We start from the raw sequence: 18,945 nt of genomic DNA, 5'->3' as shown, positions 1-18,945 counted from the left end.
GGTTAATCGGGTTTTTCTGAGGAAAATATTATTTTTAATGTTTATTAAATGAATAAAACTATATTCATTACAATATTAAATATATATTTTTACATACACAGTAATAATAAAACAAGTTCCATTTTACTACTATGACTCCATGACGTCGTTGTTTCCTGTGACGGGGGCTGTTTGCTGGCGGGATCCGAAGCGGTTCATAACTGAAAAGGACCGAAACACTTACATTAAAACAAAATCTACCATCCCAGTACGCTTAGTATAAGATTGGTTAAATAAGTGCAATAACAAGGTTTAAATGATGATATTAAATAATTGAATTACTAAAGAAGGGTAGTTGAGAGTACAACTGACCTTGCTCACTGATGGAGAGATCCACCATCTCGATGTAGTGTTCCTTATTGTCCCCTCCCACTGCGACGGAGAAGGGCGCGTCGGGACACTGCGAGGCGCATAGTACTTGGCCCACCTTACACGAGCGCTCACTTACTTGTACTGCTTCTGAACTGTGAACATACAAAAAAATTAATGGAAAATCCAAAAGTGCACGCCTCATCATTTCATTGATTACAAAAAAATTGAGATTATTTGTAAATAATAATTAAACTACATCTAATTATACCGTGAAAAGTAATAGGCTTCTATTCCTCAAAATACTGAAGTCTATAAAAAAAACCAACTCGATAAGTGAAGTATTTCGCTAGTGATCGTGACCACGAGATACGGCATCCGCACATACAGACACACGGACGTCTAAGAAAGAACTTTATTAAACAATTTTTGTAATAAAAAGAGATTCAAAAATAGTGTTTTTTTTCTCTCAACATTTATATTCACTTATAAAAGCAATAAAGAATAAAAAAAAGTGACATTTTAAGTTTGAGAATCACTCGGTGTGCGTTAACTGACAGTAATACGCTCAACGCTTCGCTTATGAGGCGTGCAAAATGTCACCTCGCGGGACGCATGACAAATGTCTAACACCTTAACTAATATCCATTAACGATGGATCATTAAACGAAATAAATATGGCATACTCAAAAATAAAACATTATGATATTTCCAAAATTTTATGATATAAGTAATCATATCCAGAACTCCAAGAGTATTCTCACCTCGTTATGTCCCAAGTTTTCAACATCTCATCAGCGCCGACAGTTATCATTAGTCCGGGTACAGTTTCACTCAAGACAAGACCTGAAATTAAGATATTTTATAGTGTTAATAGTCCAAGCAGATGATAACAGAAGAAAATCCTGCAAAGTTGCCCTGTGTCCATCAATCTGAGGCGTAGATATAAAGATTTATGGGCCTGTATTTATTCCGACACCCACGTTCAGACCGGAACAGCATTGCAACGATGCTGCATAGCAGCAGAGATAAGAAGAGCTCTGTTACAAAAAGCTTTACCACTAACAGGTAATATCTTGCGCAATAAGACGACTGTTTTTTTCCTTTATTTATTAATTTATGTATCCACACCTTTTTTTTTGGAACTTTGCCTCGCTGCGGTGGTTTCGAGAACGTTTTAGATTTTATTTAGTTATATATATATGTGTGGGTTTTTTATAGATTATCATTATATATATTAGTTTGCTATTTTTATATTTATTTCATAGTTTTTTTTTCATTTGTGTAACTTCTGTTTATGTATTCGTATGTAGTTATTTGAATATAGGTTTCTAATAATTTTGCACCACCTATTTGTTCTCGCTCTTGTCGTCCTAATCCTAAGGTTTCCTGGCAGCGATAAGGCCGCCTTTTGTATTCTACTCCACTCTTTGTGTTTCTCACTATTCGTCCTTTATATCTCTTACAGTGCTGTGGTGCAAAAATGAAGAGTTTAAATTTAAATAAAAAAAAAGGTCTTAAGTATCTGTTAATCTTTAAACAACATATACACCACCATTTATAGTTATAATGAGTGTTCTTATCTTATTTTACAAGGGCCTAAATGGACACAGGATCCAGAATTAGGATATTAAAAGGCTAAGGATTATTATGGTAGAGGCGAAAATAAATAGTGGAACCTGTTTGGAAGTTTCCCACCAAAATAAGTTTTACTTGTGTGTGGTATTACAAAAAAAAAAATGTTATTACCTGTAACCTCTTTCGAATGCGCGCTTAAAATCCAAAGTGGTTCATCTTGTCTACAGTCCACATACGCTACTTTCCCTTCGTTGTTACTCATCTGAAAATATATTTAAAAAAGGCACATCTTATCATCTTATGTTCTATGAAAGTTTGTCTTAAAAATATATTTTTTTAACTCTGAGACTTGACCGGATTTGATTGTAGTATGCGAATTAGCAATTCTATTTTTTAATTTTGATGACTCCAAGGAGTTATTTCAGCAGAAACGAAATGGTTTTACACACACTTGGAGGAAATAATACCAGTATACCAGTATTCCATCGTTAAGGGGCGCAAGTCATATATGTATATTGAAAGTAATGTTGGGACTAGGAATGTATCAACTGATTGACGTCGTCTGCTAAATATAGACCAGAGCCTCCCTGAAACTCACCTGATGTCATCCTACCACCACGTCACACATATACACCATTAAAATAAGTCAAGAAGTTTGTAGGAGACAATAAGTTGTACCGATCAGATCCAACATAACGAGGGATTTAGATTAACGCAATAGAATGAGTAAAATTAGTCTCCAGTAGAGATGGTCGTTTTTGTAAAAACGTTTTTGAACAACGATGCCAGTACTCGATGCCGGCATCCGATGCCAATATATTGAAAAACGGATGCCGATGCCGATGCGATGCCCGCAACGAGTGCGGTACCGTGCCGAGCGAGACAGGTGACCACGCAACGGAGAACGGGCGCGACGGCGCATCGGTACTCACTACTCGGCACCGACCGACAACGCCGCGCACCAAAATCCAAATCGAAGATGTCCGACGACGTATCTCTCGCTCGCTCACTCTCGGTACGATCGGTGATTGAGACATTGACATTACGTTACTAGAAGCGACATCAAATTTTATCTAATGTATGAACTAAATTTAAATTTTATGAATACTGGTATTTTTAATTCTATTTTTAGCGATCCTTTGAGTAATTCGGCTGTTAAAGTATATAGATTTGCTAGTGATTCTCTCAAATTGATATAGTTATATAGGTAGTTCATTTTGTATATTGTATTTATAGTTGTATATTGTATTTTGTATTGTATTATTATAATTGTAATATTTTGTGTGTACCGATGGGGCTGACATGAAGGTCACCTTCAAAAGTCCCTTATTAAATTATGAGAATTAAATTTTATCTGGAAAGAGCAGTTTTACCTATCTAGTATCTACTCTATCACCTCACAACCAGTGCTGGCTTTAATTATGGTGCAGGATGTGCAACACACACAGGCGCAGGAACTTAGGGGGCGCCGCGCCGAGCCGCGCTTGCTTGCTTCCCGACATCATTTAAAATTGCACCATTTTTTGCACCTGAATTTCCTTTCACTGGTGAAAATATAACTGTAAGTCAAACAGTTTTCTTGTATTGTAAGTATTCCATTTTGGCCGCACGTATACTAGAGGGTGCCAAGATATTGATTGCACACGGGCGCTACATGGGCTAGAGCCGCCTTTGCTCACAACAAGATTACAAACGCATCTACTATTACGACACTTTCATATCATCCTAAGTTTATTTAAGTCATATGACTTAAGGAGGTACTTATCTTTTTTTTTCGTTATATCCTCAAATTATTCTTGCAAGATGCATAAAATGTAGCTACTTATTTTTTTAAACTGCACTTGCGCATTGATTTATTATACCATTCCTATTTCATTGCGCTCACGTCTCTTCTTGTGAACGCGAGATCTATGGAGTAGAAAGAGCGCCACTTGTTCAAGGTTGAGTTTGTTTTGATTTTGTTTTGTGATTAATTCATTGCGCGCGAAATTTTAGAGTGAAACTTATTATGTAAACTTTTATTTGTGTTTCTTTTATAATTAACTAATTGATCATGCCACGAAGAGAAGGAAACCCATGTTGGGATCATTTCGACAAAAAAGATGAGACTGTCGGGATCTGTAAGTACTGTAGTCAGTGCATCAATTATAAATCTACAACAGGAAACTTAAGGTCACATTTAAAAAAAAAGCACCCCCATATTCTGGCATCCTCATATTCTATAAGTCAATCAGCACCACCTCAACCTGCACAAATACAAGCAATAGAAATGCAAGCAATAGCAATACCGGACTTCCCTTCAACGTCTGCGAGCGCGGAGCCGCCATCGTCTTTAATTTCTGATAGATTTACTGTTCCTCCTAGACAACGCCGACAAAACACAATAAATTCCTATATAAAAAACCGGTATCACAAGAAATGAAAAAAAAAATTGACAGAGACTTGCTCGATTTATTTATTGATGACATGCAGCCATTCAGCATAGTGGAAGACAAAGGGTTCCAAAAGTTACTATCATGGATTCCTGGTTACATACCGCCATCAAGGAAGACAATATCAAACTCATTAATTCCCGCATTACATGAAAAAATATTGAATGAATGCCGAGATATATTAAATACAGAAGCGGTAACTGCATGTATAACAACTGACTGTTGGACCTCCAATAACAATGACAGTTTCATTGCAGTTACCGCCCACTACATTTCACCAAAGTTCAAATTTAAGTCCATATTATTAGAATGCAAAGGATGTCCCGGCAGTCACACAAGTGACCACCTTGCACAGCAAATTAAAGGCATTATTCTCGAATGGAATCTACTGAACAAAGTAAATTTCGCAGTGTCTGATAATGCACACAATGTTTGCAATGCAATAATAACCCAATTAAAATGGAAGCATTATGGTTGTTTTGCACACTCCCTTAATTTGATTGTAAAAGAAGCCGTCATACCAATCCAAGTCACGATCGAAAAAGTAAAAAAAATTGTCGCACATTTTAAACGTAGCACCCAAGCCACAGACGACAATAATTTACGGACTCCGCAGGGTCCAGCTAGTATAACATGTACTGAAAGAATTCTGTACACTCATGCAAATCCCTCTCACGGATATCAATGTTTTAGGATAACATAACGCTAGCGCGATGTAAATGTACAGCGGTGCCATCTAGTCTGCAACTTCAAAAGTACTCGGTCTCTGAATTCTTACTTATTTTTAATTTTTTTTCTGCTTTAATTTTTTTTCGTGTTCCAATTTCACAAAGAACTTGAAATTTGAAGGGTATTATATGTTTCTTTCCATAACGTAGGTGTAGTGTAAGGAAGTTTGAAGGTGAATATGGCTTTAAAGTTTGTATGAAATTCCTATTTTTGAAGTTAGTTACGTAGAAATCGTCATATTACTTGCGTCGAGGATAAAAAAACTTTTTGCCGACCTCCATGGCGCAGCGGTAATCGCTGTTGTCTTATGTGGGAGGTCCTGGGCTCGATTTCCGGCAGAGGCCATTTGGAATAGGCACGATGACGGTAATAGAGTTGCTAGAATATTGTATTTGTCTAAAAAAAAAAAAAAGAGAGATAATAATAGAGTTAAAAAGAATATTAAAAAGTTATATTAAGAAAAAAAAAAAAATTTAGTTATTACATTTAATTATACGAACAAAAATGTTTCTACAGTTTGCCACTCAGGCGTGCAAAATCTATTTAAGACATTATATGAATATAATTTTTGTTTTTGTAAGGATTTGTCTAATGTATAATGCAAAATGTATTTTTATTTATATTCCAAGTGAGATTCATATTCACTCATATTCGTTCCGGTACGATGTCGCGTACAAACCGATAAGGGCATTGGCTTGATATAACTGCCGTATCCCTAAGCCCGTTACCATCTTAGAATGCATGGTCATATATATACCTGCCTGCTGCCATTTCCAGACGGGTGATCAGTCCTTCAGTTCCCCATGTTTGAGACACAGGTATACTGGTGTCCCGGCATCATCCCCCCCAGAAACCTACCAGTCTCTTTTGGGAACCTCGCGATATCCCCTATAGAGTTTTGCCAGGTCTTCTTCACTTATTTGACGGCCGACCGGCGCAGTGGGTAGCGAACCTGCTTTCTGAGTCGTAGCCGTGGGTTCGATTCCCACAACTGGAAAATGTTTGTGTGAAAATGGCATATAGAAAATGAATGGTGACTTACAGCAAAGCAGAAGGGGTTTTTAGTGTCCCACACAACGCGTTCTATCTCGGGTGGCAGGCTCCACGCTTTGTGCGCGTCCGCGGCGCGACAGTCGGTGACTCGAGCGCGACCGTCGCACGCACCCGACAGCAGCGTCTGGGCTTCCAGCGGGTGGAAAGTTAGCGATTGTACCTGAGGGAAGATAGCAAATATATAATCAATATCATGAGGAAACGGGGCTACATAATGTATAAGACTTTGTCCGGTAGGAGGCTTCGGGCGTCGCTTATTGTCTCCCTAGTCACAGTAACAATTTGGGATTAATATTTTCTGATTTTTCTCTGGTCGGATCAATTTGGCCGTGGCCAACGTGGCTACCGACAAAGACGTGCCCAGTGATTTAGCGATAACGCGTAAACCCGTTAAAGAGTAAGAGTAGAGTAAGAGGGTTCAGTAATACCAGGCTAACGTAATAATAATCAAAATCAAATAATCTTCTTCCAAAGATCCATTGTCAACCTTTTCGTCGTCGCCCCCCCCCCCCCCCCTCCCACTCCCCCTTCTACCACACATTTTACCTTTCTGCAGTAGAAGAGACAAGGACCCGCTATGTCAATGTGCAATGTTCAAATAATACGAAAGTGCTACTCCATATGGACACTCAATAGTCGTTTTATGTATTTCTTGACTTAAGATAGTATTTATATTGGTTACTAGCTGACCCCTGCAGACAGACAGACAGACAAAAATTAAATAAAAATCTGTTTTGGACTCTCTGTATTGCTTCTAAAGCATACTCCGATCAAAAATTTCAAAATATATATTAAATGTACAGAAATATTCCAGTTACTGTTTCATTATAAGTATAGATTGTGAAACAGCGCGCACAGCCATATGCATAATGTATGGTAACTATATGCATTGTAACCTACTTGCTTAAGAGAAGGGTTTTGTCTTCTAAAAGATTTTAATTCAAATTCAAATTCAAAAATTCAAAAATGTAACCGGTACGATGTGAAACCGATTAGGGCATAGGCTTGATGAACTGCAATATAACAGGTTAGCCCGTTACCATCTTAGACTGCATGGTCACTTGCCAGCAGGTGAGATTACAGTCAAGGGCTAACTTGCAGAGACTAATACGATTTTTTTTGTTGGTTTTTGTATCTTTTTTTTTCTTTTCAAAAGGGGGAGGTTGATGTGGCGACACTAATGCGCGCGTGCATTCTACTGATTACTACAAAATGTACTGTACGACGGCACACGGGAAGTCCGTCCGTTCTCGCCACCATTGGCAGTCGGCTTATATAAATAAACATACTACCGACAATACATGCCAAAGTAAGCGTAGCTTGTGTTATGGGTACTAAGATGACTGATGAATATTTTTATAAATAATATACATAAATACTTAGATAATATATAGATAAACACACCCAGCCACTGAAAAAAATCCATGTTCATGACACAAACATGTTCCAGTAGCTGGAACTGGCCATGGACTCAGAAAGCAGGGTCGCTGCCAACAGTTTGTGCACAGTTCCGTACAATAAACAACGCCAATGCATGCGACGTGTCTTATTTAGCCACCCAGATAGGAAGTGGTAAAGACAAGTATGAAGGCAAAGGGCATACAAATAAAAGTAGCCAAAAAAAAAATGACGGCCGATTGGCGCAGTTTGCAACGACCCTGCTTTCTGAGTCCAAGGCCGTGGGTTCGATTCCCACAACTGGAAAATGTGTGTGATGATCATGAACGTTTTCCAGTGTCTGGGTGTTTATATGTATATTCTAATTATTTATATATATTATTCATATAAATATTCATTAGTCATCTTAGTACCCATACCACAAGCTACGCTTACTATGGGGCTAGATGGCGATGTGTGTATTGTCGTAGTATATTTATTTATTTATTTATTTAAAATTAGAAAAAAAAAAAAGTTTCCGAAACGGAGTATTAAATAGCTCAAACAAGCAACCTTGTCTTCGAAGTAGTCCAGCTTAGTGTGCGGTGTGCACTGATCCAGGTCCCATAGCAGTACTGTGCTGTCGGCAGAGCCACTGGCCAAGACGTGTCTGGAAATATAGAGCTAGCATTACCCCGAGATGCTAAAAAAAAGTGTTAAATAGTTATTTCGCGCACCTATATATAACTACATACTACTACATTAACAAAAATTGCACAAATAGGGAAAATATATTAAATTAATACAAGAATAATAAATTAAGATAAATGATATCAAAAATATTTATTCCAAATATATATATTTAGAACTCAAAACGATTTTTGAGTATTTTGTATGTGGATAATAAAGTGAGAGTCCATACCTAACTAATTAATAAAAATTGTGTTAAGATAGAAAAATATTCCACTTTTGTGAAACAAAATATCACAAATTGGTATTATGTGTATTTGTACTTATAAAAAAAAAAATTATTAATAAACGAAAAGACAAATCGTCTTATTGAGCAAGATGATAAGATTTTACCGCGTTTTTAAATTAATCAAATGATTTTGCCTGTCATTCTATAAAGTTGAGATTTTCCTTCAAGTAAAAAAGTGTTTTTGGATTAAATAAGCTGAAGTGGAGCAAAAGTAGTAAAGTTTTGTATGCAATGAAAATTTAACTTAATTTGCTATACTCCGCGTAAAACAGGCGTTATTTTCGTACGGTGTAATTTATTTCTGCAATCCTAATACTGCACACAAAACAGAGCTTCAGCAAAGTACTCTCAGTAGTAGAACTTTATGTAACACAGCTCATTCGGGGAAGTAATGCCACCAAGCAGTTTTTGACGGGCGACGGGCGCAGTTTGTAGCGATCCTGCTTTCTGAGTCCAAGGCAGTGGGGTCGATTCGCACAACTGTAAAATGTTTGTGTGATGAACATAAAAGTTTTTCAGTGTCTGGGTGTTTATATGTATATTCTAAGTATGTATGTATGTTATTCATATAAATTTTCTTCGGTCATCTTAGTACCCATAACACAAGCTACGCTTACTTTGGGGCTAGATGGCGATGTGTGTATGGTAGTAAAATATTTATTTATTTATTTTTATATTTATTATTAAGGGCGCTAAGGCTTAACACCTACCCCTCAGGTTGATTGCATTGGCGTGCACTTCATACATGCACATAAGCATTACCTACTTCAAAATTTAGAAAACATACAACCTACTTTTTTATATCATTTATACCTACTGCAGCACTTTGTTGGAACGTATTACTTGCATGCCCTGCGAATTGTTGCTCTGTTTATAGTTGATGGTTTACAACTTACCATCAGGTTTCAACTCACCAGGCGGTAAGTGGGCCATCTGCTATTATTATAGAAATAATTAGGCTAGGTCCTTCAATTATTTCTATAATAATAAAATGAATTATTGCTCTAACCAGGTCCTAGACATGGTGATAACAAAAGACACACCCAGTGTGAGCTTCTTAGACCAAAGATCTTTTTGAACCCAAGTAGCTACTAAGGTTTAAGAATGTATTGGATAGAAGCAGGCGTTACTTTGCGGAGATCCATGATACATTATGAAAATTAAGCTTAAAAAATTCTAAAATAAATGATTATAAATGATTATAAATAAATCTAAATAATTTCTAACTGTTCTCTCATATCAATTAAATATAAGAATAAAAGGTTCGAATTTCTTAACACGATTGATGAATTCCTTAACGACAGAGCTGCTTGGAAGCAGGCCACTCCGCTCTCATCTCTCAAAAAACAGAAAAATTCTAAAGATTGTTAAACTTTAAAATGATGTTGGAAAAGATCAATAACCCGAGTTTCTTGCTGTCTCTTCTCAGTGGAATCTGACTTGACGTTTCAAAAGTGCTTATCAATTTAATTAGGCCTACTTGATATAAATGAATTTAGAATTTTTTAGTATTTAAACGAACAAATAAACTTATCAACTTCACCTCTATTGAATATATTTAGAGGCACTCATTAGGTGGGAGGGGCTTAGATAGATAAAGTAGGGTATAAAAGGCGACACATTTGGCTAATTTTTCACTTAGCAATTATTAATCGTAAAGCCAACATCTCCTGAGGGGTGCTCCGGTTTCCGAGCGAAACGTTGAGAGAGAGAGAGAGAGGGTACATTGCCGAAGATCTGTTTGGTGTGGAGTATAAGGATTGAAGAATGATTCTCCTGCTTTTTGCGGACTATGGCAAAGTGTAACAGTAATTTTTACAGCCGGAGAGCTGGTGGGAAAATTTCGGGAAATGCTTGAAAAGTGTTGGGATGCTGTAAATTTAGTTTCCCGTGCCGTGATTATTTAATACTATTAATTTATTCGCAGTTTAGTAGTAAAGCTTTTTGTGACAGAGTTCGAAGTACTTATTTCTTTTGCAATGCTGTGAATCCTGCTTTTTGCGGACTATGGCAAATTAAGCTTAATTTTAATAATATTTAAGAATGTAGTTATCTTCAGCATCATAATACCATACCATGTATAAATTGTTTGTGTAATGCACGCACCAAAAATGCTAAAAGAGCTTACGAGAAATTCCTGTTCCACGATATGTCTAGAACGGCGTCTTTGTGTCCCACTCTTTTGATTTTCTTCTTTTTGTGTGGCTTCTGACCCAGCTTGAAGGCCGGCTCCAGGCAGTTTTCGATGTCTAAGTCCCATACTTGAATCACTGGGTCCATTCCACCCAAAGCGCAAAGGTTACCTGGAAACCAAATTCACCAGAACTATTAATCTCAGTTGATAGCCAGCAGTTCTAACTTTTAATAAATAAATAAATATACTACGACTATACACACATCGCCATCTAGCCCCAAAGTAAGCGTAGCTTGTGTTATGGGTACTAATATTTAAATACAATTTAAAACTAAAAAACAAACAAACCGATACATTTATAAGCAATGCAAAACACTCACAGTAAAACAAAAAATTAAATTACAATTACTCATCGAGAACTTTTTGAAATATAATGAAAACAATACGTATAAGCCGGCAATGATAACCAGAAGAATACAAGAAAAAAAAATAAACCTTACAGGAGCGAATAATTATTACGGCAAAAGAACCACTAAATATATGCTACCTAGATTAATAAATGAACTACCCCTAACGTTGACAAATTCAGTGACGATGAGTAACGTAAAACGCATTCTAAACAAATATTACCATGAAATAAATGTAACTTAAAACCTTTAAACATAGTAATATTGGAACACCTGTATAACGTATGCATTCGGGGCAGCGCCAAACCGGTCGCTCGTATCTACTGAGCGACGCGATGGCTCGCAGTACAGAATTACCTACACTGGATTTATTAGTGTACTACCTGCTGTATACTGTATTGCTATTTAATGGTTAATATATGATAAACTTATAAACTTATGAGATTTTAGAGGAATGTGCAGCGTCCAAATAAACTCATGTGAGTTTCAGGATGCGAAGATTAATAATTTTAGTAGTTTGTGTAATAAATAAATAAATAAAATAAAATTTTTTTAATGAATAATATACATAAATACTTAGAATATACAGACGCTGAAAAACATTCATGCTTGTCACACAAACATTTTCCAGTTGTGTGAATCGAACCAACGACCTTGGACTCAGAAAGCAGGGTCGCTACCCACTGCGCCACTCGGCCGTCAATGATGTGTGTATTTTCAAAGTATATTTTTTTATTCATTATTATTATAATACAAGGAAAGTAAAAGATATATCTCACCAGGTTGTGGATCGGACGGGTCGTGGCTCAACCACTCAATACAAAGTGGAAACCATGGCAATATTATGTCATGGTGCACATAAAACGATCCTTCTTCTTTGTTGTAAACTGAAAAAAGACATATGTTATATCATTATTACATTTAAGTAGGAGGGTATCCACTTTTTGTTTATAAAGACTAATATATTGTCTTACAAATACTATATTGTTATGAATATGTTGTGAGGCTACCGTAAGTATACCTATTTCTTTTATTTTTTCACGGAGGGATTCACGTGATTTAAGTTTATATATTGACCGTAATACTTAAGAACAGTACATCCAACTTGACATCTCGCACCTACGCAGTCCCGTCAACATATCAACAAATCCAAAAATATTATCGTGGTATGTACCCGTTGAACTATATTTAAGAAACCAATAGTAACTATTAAAAAAACAACACAACACAACTTACTATAAACTTCTAATACACTCGCATCAGCTTCTACGTGCCCCACCAGAAGTAGATTGTCGTCTGGTTTGATGATATCATCTTCTTCATCGCTGTCTGGTCCCTCCGTCTATGGATATTTGAGTATATAGTCGGTAACATATAATTACAGGGCACAGGTCTTCTGAGAAGAGCTCACACACTGAGAAGAGTTTAGCCCGTAGACACCTTTGAGAACTTTATCGAGAACTCTCAGACATACTCGTGAGGAAAACGATATAGTGAGGTTATACGTCACGTTGGTTTTTAAATTGTACTCAGTCATCTTCACGACCGATCGGCGCCGTAGGCAGCGATTCTGCTTTCTGAATTTTATTTTATTTTATAACAATTTACCAAATGAAATCTTTGAGATGTCTCTCAATAAGTTCAAAGTTTATACAAAACGAAAGCTTACAGAATAATCCTATTATAATATTAAGGATTATTTAAACGATAAAATAGCTTGGGTGTGAATTGCTCTAGCTTCATAGCTTAATATAAATTTACAAGAAGATGGTGATAACAAAAAAATAAATTTACCCGGCTTTTTTGTTGTGGGCTCTTCTTAGACCAGGGCGCGTTTGAATCCCGTTACAATTATGTAAACAAATATGTATGAACGCTTCCTTCATAAGTGCCTGTGATAGGCCTACATGAATAAAGAAATTTTGAATTGAATTTGAATTGAATTGAATCAAGGTTAGAGTACGATTCCCACAACTAAAAAATATTTGTTTTGTGATGAACATAAATGTTTTTCAGTGAGGGTTTATTTGTATATTATAAGTATTTATGTATATTATTCATAAAAATATTCATCAATCATTTTAGTAGGCCAAAAACTACTTAGGTATTTTTTTGAAACATCTTATAATAAATAATGGTTCAACGCCGCATCCAAACAGCGCACTGTTTTAACGTCCGTTGGGAGTTGGGACCTACCAACTTACGAGAAAATCGCGCCGAGTGACTTAGCGAGGTTTCTAGGTTCACTTTGTTTCGTATCGATTTCTCAGTACTCCGGCAAGACGATGTAAGGGACGAGGGTATTCATTCCATTGTAATATAGAGATCATAGGGAAATAATCAACACGCAATTCATATATAAGTCACAATTCTTGGTGTTCCCCACCAATGGTATTCCCCATACAAAAACGATTGCCTCCTTTTCTCTGCTCTTGTCTGGTGAAGGGCTTCGGCCATGCCTAGTTACCACTTTGTTAACCAAGACGTGCCACCAAGCGATTTATCGATCCGCTGAAATGCCTTTAAGATTAGGAGTACGTAAGGGTTAAATAAGAAGTTTTAGGAAATAGAAACGTGTTTACTTACTCGTATGTGTACATTTTCGCTTAGGTCACCCAAATTCGGTATTGTTGCAATTGTAGCTATACCAATAGGGTTATCTGAAATGGATTGGAATATATTTATAGTAATTTAGCTTTGCTTAACTCACTTAATTATGGGAAAAGCATTAAGACTTCTTTTCGTCCGAAATACTTTGATGCCTGAATACTATGGAGGGTAGAGGTAAGAAGAGTCATCTTATATGGGAGAAAAGTTGAAAAAGTGTCCAGTTGTTGCGCTAAATAACAGTTCAAAAATCCTCCACAATGGCGCTGGTGGATGCACAGGGTATGGTATGAATGTAGCAATCGTAGATGAATTGAAGTATGCCAAGTTAAAAAATTTAATGTCATTATCAACTAAAGTAGTTAATTATTGAGAATTTCAACAACTTACGTTGTACAAAATATTGTGGTAAATATAACCTTACTTCCTTGTATCTCCATACTTCCTTGTTTATTTTTCAAGCCAACTCTAACAATATTTATATTTGGCGCTTCTTTTAAGAGTTACCCTGATGCAAATGTGGCGCCATCCTAATTTAATACATTTTGACGACACTTTTTCATATACACAGATGACTCTCCGTACCTCTACCCTCCATACTGAATACGTAAGTCCTAGATCAGTGGGTGTTGCCAGTGAGGATTTATGAATTTGAAACATAGCTGCTAGCTTAGTATTTTATATACAACGTGCGCATGAAAACTGAAATAATACTTGAGAGGCTTTAGAGGTACATTATTTACTGTATCAGAGACTTATCTGTAAAACCGGAACGCTAATAGTTTTAGAGTAAATTATTGCCATAGTTATTACTGAAAGAAATCAGATACAGCCCTAACGTCACATGCAAATGTAGAATCAAGTGCTGTCCTGTCATTTTATTAGGTACTCGTCGTCGTACTATGCGCGTGTCGGCTCTTTAATAGGGTTGTCATAAGTAAAATGAATTCGAATTCGAATTCGACTTCGAATGTTTCGAATTACTTTGTAAGGAATAATAAATATGCTTCTTTTCATTTAATATTTGTAAAGGGTGATTCCTTAAGAAATGTACGTGTGAAACCTTCAATAGTATTACGTAATTCCGTTACACGTTGTATAGTATAAAATTAAAATACAATAAATATAGCACACAAAATTCATTGTAACTGAAGTAAATAGATAGGTATACAGCATGTAAATGAAAACAGAAATATTGCTTTACAGGATTTAGAATTAATCATGTACTGTCTCAGACTTATCCGTAAAACCGAAACGCAAATAGTTTGAGTAAGCCACTAAAACGAGCCTAAGATGCCTTATTGGAGTATTTCTTAGTATAGATTGGGTCTACCGGAAAGTTCTGTCCGTTTAAACAAATGATTACATTTTTTCATACTTTGAATAAACTTTATTGAATAATATAATTGCCATAATTATTTATGACTTCTTGCCAGCGTGATGGCAATTTGTATATCCCATTTTTTTTAAATGTCTTATCTCTAGAGGCCTATGGAGGAATATTGTTATTAGGCCGAGCAACCTAATAACAATATTCTAATAGTCTTAAACGTAAATAATAACTCACTTGAGTCTTCCTGGTCATAATTCTCAAAATTGAATTCATCATTGGGGTCAGCAGGTGGAGGTCTCGCGGCATTAGCATTCTCTTCTTCATCGTCACTTTGATCATCGCCTCGTTCTGTAATCCTTCAAGATTAGATAAAAAATGTGATTAATTGATGCTATTTTTTGATTAGGATCAGGTTTCTTGTCACATTGAGTTCACAGGTGTTCAGTACTTTGGTAAGCTGAAAGTAACGTGCACATACAGGTAAACTGCCTACCCTACAATGTATATTTAACACTCGTACCCTTTTTGCCGTTTTATGCAATTTTCCTGCTGTATGCATACCCTGGTAAGAAACCAAGTGCACTCCACTGTAGGCTGACAGTATGGAAATACATAATCTAACTATGGGATGCAGCGTGTAACTCAAATACAAATATGTATAATACACAGAAAACAAAGATTCCATAATTTAGACATCCATGAGCATCATAATAAAAAAACTGGAAGTAAATTAAAAGTAATAGTTTTAAATACAAAACAAGACTTGCTAAACCACCATGCCTAAAATGGTTTGCCGAATTACAAAGAAGGCACATACTGGATAGCCAGATTTGACACATGGGAGATCTTCACACTGGGTAAGTTATCTTGCTTTATCGCCATAATGACTTAAAAAACATCTGCGCATAGTATAGGGTTTCACTTTCAGTGTGCAGAGTTTAAATCCCAGCACACACCTTTAACTTTTTAAAACTATGTGCGTTTTAAGCAATTAAATGTCACTAGCTTTAATGGTGAAGGCAAATATTGTGAGGAAACCTGCATGCCTGAGAATTCTGGGCCAGCGTGATGGACTAGTGCCTTAACCCATCTCATTGTCAAAGGAGACCCCTGGCCTGTAGGGGGCCAGTAATGAGTTAATAACATAATAATGATGGTGATAGTTGTTTTTTTATGTCAATTATTATTGTAATGATGGCCCATTATTGAAATAATTCACAATAACCTACATATGTCAATAGAGTTTTGAGTTATTACAATTAATGAGGGATGTTTATTTTTGTTTAGATTACTTTTTCTATGAAAATGCTTATGTTATGTGTGCTTATGTTCATTGCATTAATTGTATGAATTTATATAAAACAACCTACATTGGTGAAAATTCTGTTGTACAAAATAACTATACAGTATCTACAGATACTGTAAAAGGTGTACTGCCACAATATACCCTATGGAAAACGATTTCTGGTCATCAATTTAGTTAATTATTGAGATTTATGTCTAACAGTTTAGGCACCAGTACCCCCTATCCAACTCTTCAAACTATATATATTTAAAATCAAAATGACTTACTGAAGCTCTTCGGCTGTTTGCTTGATTAATTTAGCCAACTCATCCTCAGTAAGTTCAATCTGCAAAATTATAAATAACAATGTAACAGAGGTTGTATACATTCATAATGTTTAAAATTAGAAGAGCAACATTTATGTTTAGTTGTAATTATTTTTCTATGTGTATATCTGATAAAATCTGCTGTATAATTTACTTATGTAGTTCACATATATTGCTCCAACAAAGTTGTATGGGAATTGCCATTTAGGATGATTTTAAATAGCTGGCGTTAGATGATCTCTCATTCTTTGTTCTTTGCTGTTAACACCTGTTAGAAACTTTACCGAATCAAGAAGTGCAAAATTTCCCCACGATGTTTTCCTTCACCGTCAAAGCAACCAATTTAGAAAAGTTAGAAGTCGAAGTCCTACACACTGGTCTATCACCGCTTCAAAATACCGCACCGATATACAAATAGTGGAATATATATAATAATAGCCTTATGATTTTACCATAATAGAGGAATTTGAATAAAATCTGTTTGTCAATACTTTTGTAAGCCTTACCTTTTCTGGGACCGATTTTGCAACACCACGTCTTACGAAATGCATGCATGATACAAGGCTTACGTTCGGTGTACTTTCTTCCTCCATTTTTCTTTATTAATTTGAATTTCCAAACAACGAGTAACAAACAATAGGTTATCTAGGTACTTTCCGAATTCCACATTTTTTTGACATTTGACATTTAGGGTTCAGTAAAGTGCTAAAAATGCATCCAAAAGGCGCATTTTTTATGAAGTTATCATTAGTTATATTTATATTTATACTAGCTGTTGCCCGCGACTTCGTCTGCGTTTGATTTTTTTTTTAAAGTATTCAGTATCGCTAAGCCTTAAATGAGTATAGTAGTATATATATATATATATATAACATGTGACTGTCAATTAATTATAGACAAAAAAATTGCAATAAAATAAAATTGCGACTATAATTAAAGATCTAAGCTACCCTATCTCTTAAGTCGGACCAGACTGCTCACGGAGTGCCAATTTAATTTAAAATCGGTTAAGTAGTTTAAGAGTCCATCGCGGACAAACATCGTGACAGGAGATTTATATATATTAAGATTTATCAATCATAATCATGTATCAATAGTTGCATATTAAATGAAATAATTAATAATGCTTGTTTAACTTGTTTGAGAGAAAAAAAAAATCTTTCACTACACAAAAGGCAAAACGAGATAATCGAATTTTTAAAATGGGGCTACGGAATATTATTGGCTGAATGGCCTTGAGTTTAAACGTTGAGTGTTATATAACCAAAGTATATTTTGTGTTGGGAAGTTTTTAATAAACTAGACACACGCAGAGAAAATGATCCTTAATAGGAATTGATGTCTATAATACAAATAGCGGTTCGGTGTTTATAACTAACAATATAATGTTCATTGCAGTTGCAGTTGGCAGTTGGCAGTTGAATAACTATTTATATGTTTTTTTATGACGTATGGAACCTTCGATGCGCGATTAAGACTCGTAGAGTTTTGGGTTTTCGTATTTAAAGTTTACCCACAGGAACAGCTATAAAATTATTAAACCTACTTTATCGATCTGCCGGGCTATCAGCTTTATTGAATGAATGAAACGTAAAAAGCGAAGAATAGAAATTTTCACGCACTGTCAGCAAATATAATATAGTTGAAAATAATTATGCATAACAATACAGGAAAGTGTTTTTCAGATTCTAAATATTGTTCATATCTTACAGATATAGATCTCAACCGAGACCTCGATCATCCCACCATGGCACAATAAATTCAAACATTAAAACAAACAAAGTCCCACTTTGAAAAAGCAGTCCGCCACCCCAAAAGTTGCCGAGACGTCCTTTTTACTCCCGGCCAATCTTATGCTTAAGGATCTTAGGCTCAAGGCCGATTTTTGGTGGCATCTGGATGTAGACCCGCGCTCGCCCCTCTCCACCGGTGGCGCCGTAGCGACCCCTTAGGAGGTTATCAGCAAGTGTCCTTCCGAAAAAGAAAAGAAGTGTTTTCTATGGCACCGTGATACGGAACCCTTCGTTAGAAACTTCAAGCCGCGCTAAGCTGCTTTTTTAATATATTGTAAAGCTTCATCTCTGGTTTCTGCTCTAGCCTTTATGAACACAGACTAATAATGATTATTGATCTTTTCTATTACGTCGTGATTGAGATTTTGTCTTGCACCAAAGAGTATACATACATGTAACTGTAATTTTTTTTTTAGAATGTACCTTGGATCTGCGTTCTAATTATTTTGATCCAGAAACTCTGTGGAGACCATAGAACCAATAGATGCTGACTATAACCACAGAGAACGATAAAATGAAATACCACACGGTAAGCATAAACAAAGTAAAATACCCTTTTGTAAA

At 35.9% G+C, this 18,945-nt stretch overlaps 1 protein-coding gene across 1 annotated transcript; it reads right to left on the bottom strand.

Moving 5' to 3' along the window:
* Nucleotides 1–63: 63 nt before the first annotated feature.
* On the bottom strand, nt 64–17,268 carry LOC120623538 (periodic tryptophan protein 1 homolog). The gene is made up of 13 exons (XM_039889592.1): nt 17,095–17,268; nt 16,550–16,608; nt 15,212–15,333; nt 13,624–13,697; nt 12,274–12,379; nt 11,817–11,924; nt 10,625–10,799; nt 8,091–8,187; nt 6,130–6,300; nt 2,098–2,188; nt 1,113–1,194; nt 352–503; nt 64–200 (listed from the first exon to the last, which is right to left on the bottom strand). The coding sequence occupies exons 1-13, from the start codon at nt 17,179–17,181 to the stop codon at nt 130–132; spliced, it is 1,395 nt and encodes a 464-aa protein (XP_039745526.1). The 5' UTR covers nt 17,182–17,268; the 3' UTR covers nt 64–129.
* Between the last annotated feature and the right edge of the window lie 1,677 nt (nt 17,269–18,945).

This window comes from Pararge aegeria, chromosome 4, assembly GCF_905163445.1.
Source record: "Pararge aegeria chromosome 4, ilParAegt1.1, whole genome shotgun sequence".
In the NCBI taxonomy this organism is placed as follows: Eukaryota; Metazoa; Arthropoda; class Insecta; order Lepidoptera; family Nymphalidae; genus Pararge; species Pararge aegeria.
This window is presented reverse-complemented; position numbering and strand designations above follow the sequence as displayed.

Excerpts from the sequence above, each read along its gene's own strand:
- LOC120623538 (XM_039889592.1), bottom strand. The coding sequence starts at position 17,181 with ATGGAGGAAGAAAGTACACCGAACGTAAGCCTTGTATCATGCATGCAT. Across the intron at positions 15,334-16,549 it reads CAAACAGCCGAAGAGCTTCA|GATTACAGAACGAGGCGATG; the intron begins GTAAGTCATTTT and ends CTAATCTTGAAG. Across the intron at positions 6,301-8,090 it reads TGGACTACTTCGAAGACAAG|GTACAATCGCTAACTTTCCA; the intron begins GTTGCTTGTTTG and ends ATCTTCCCTCAG.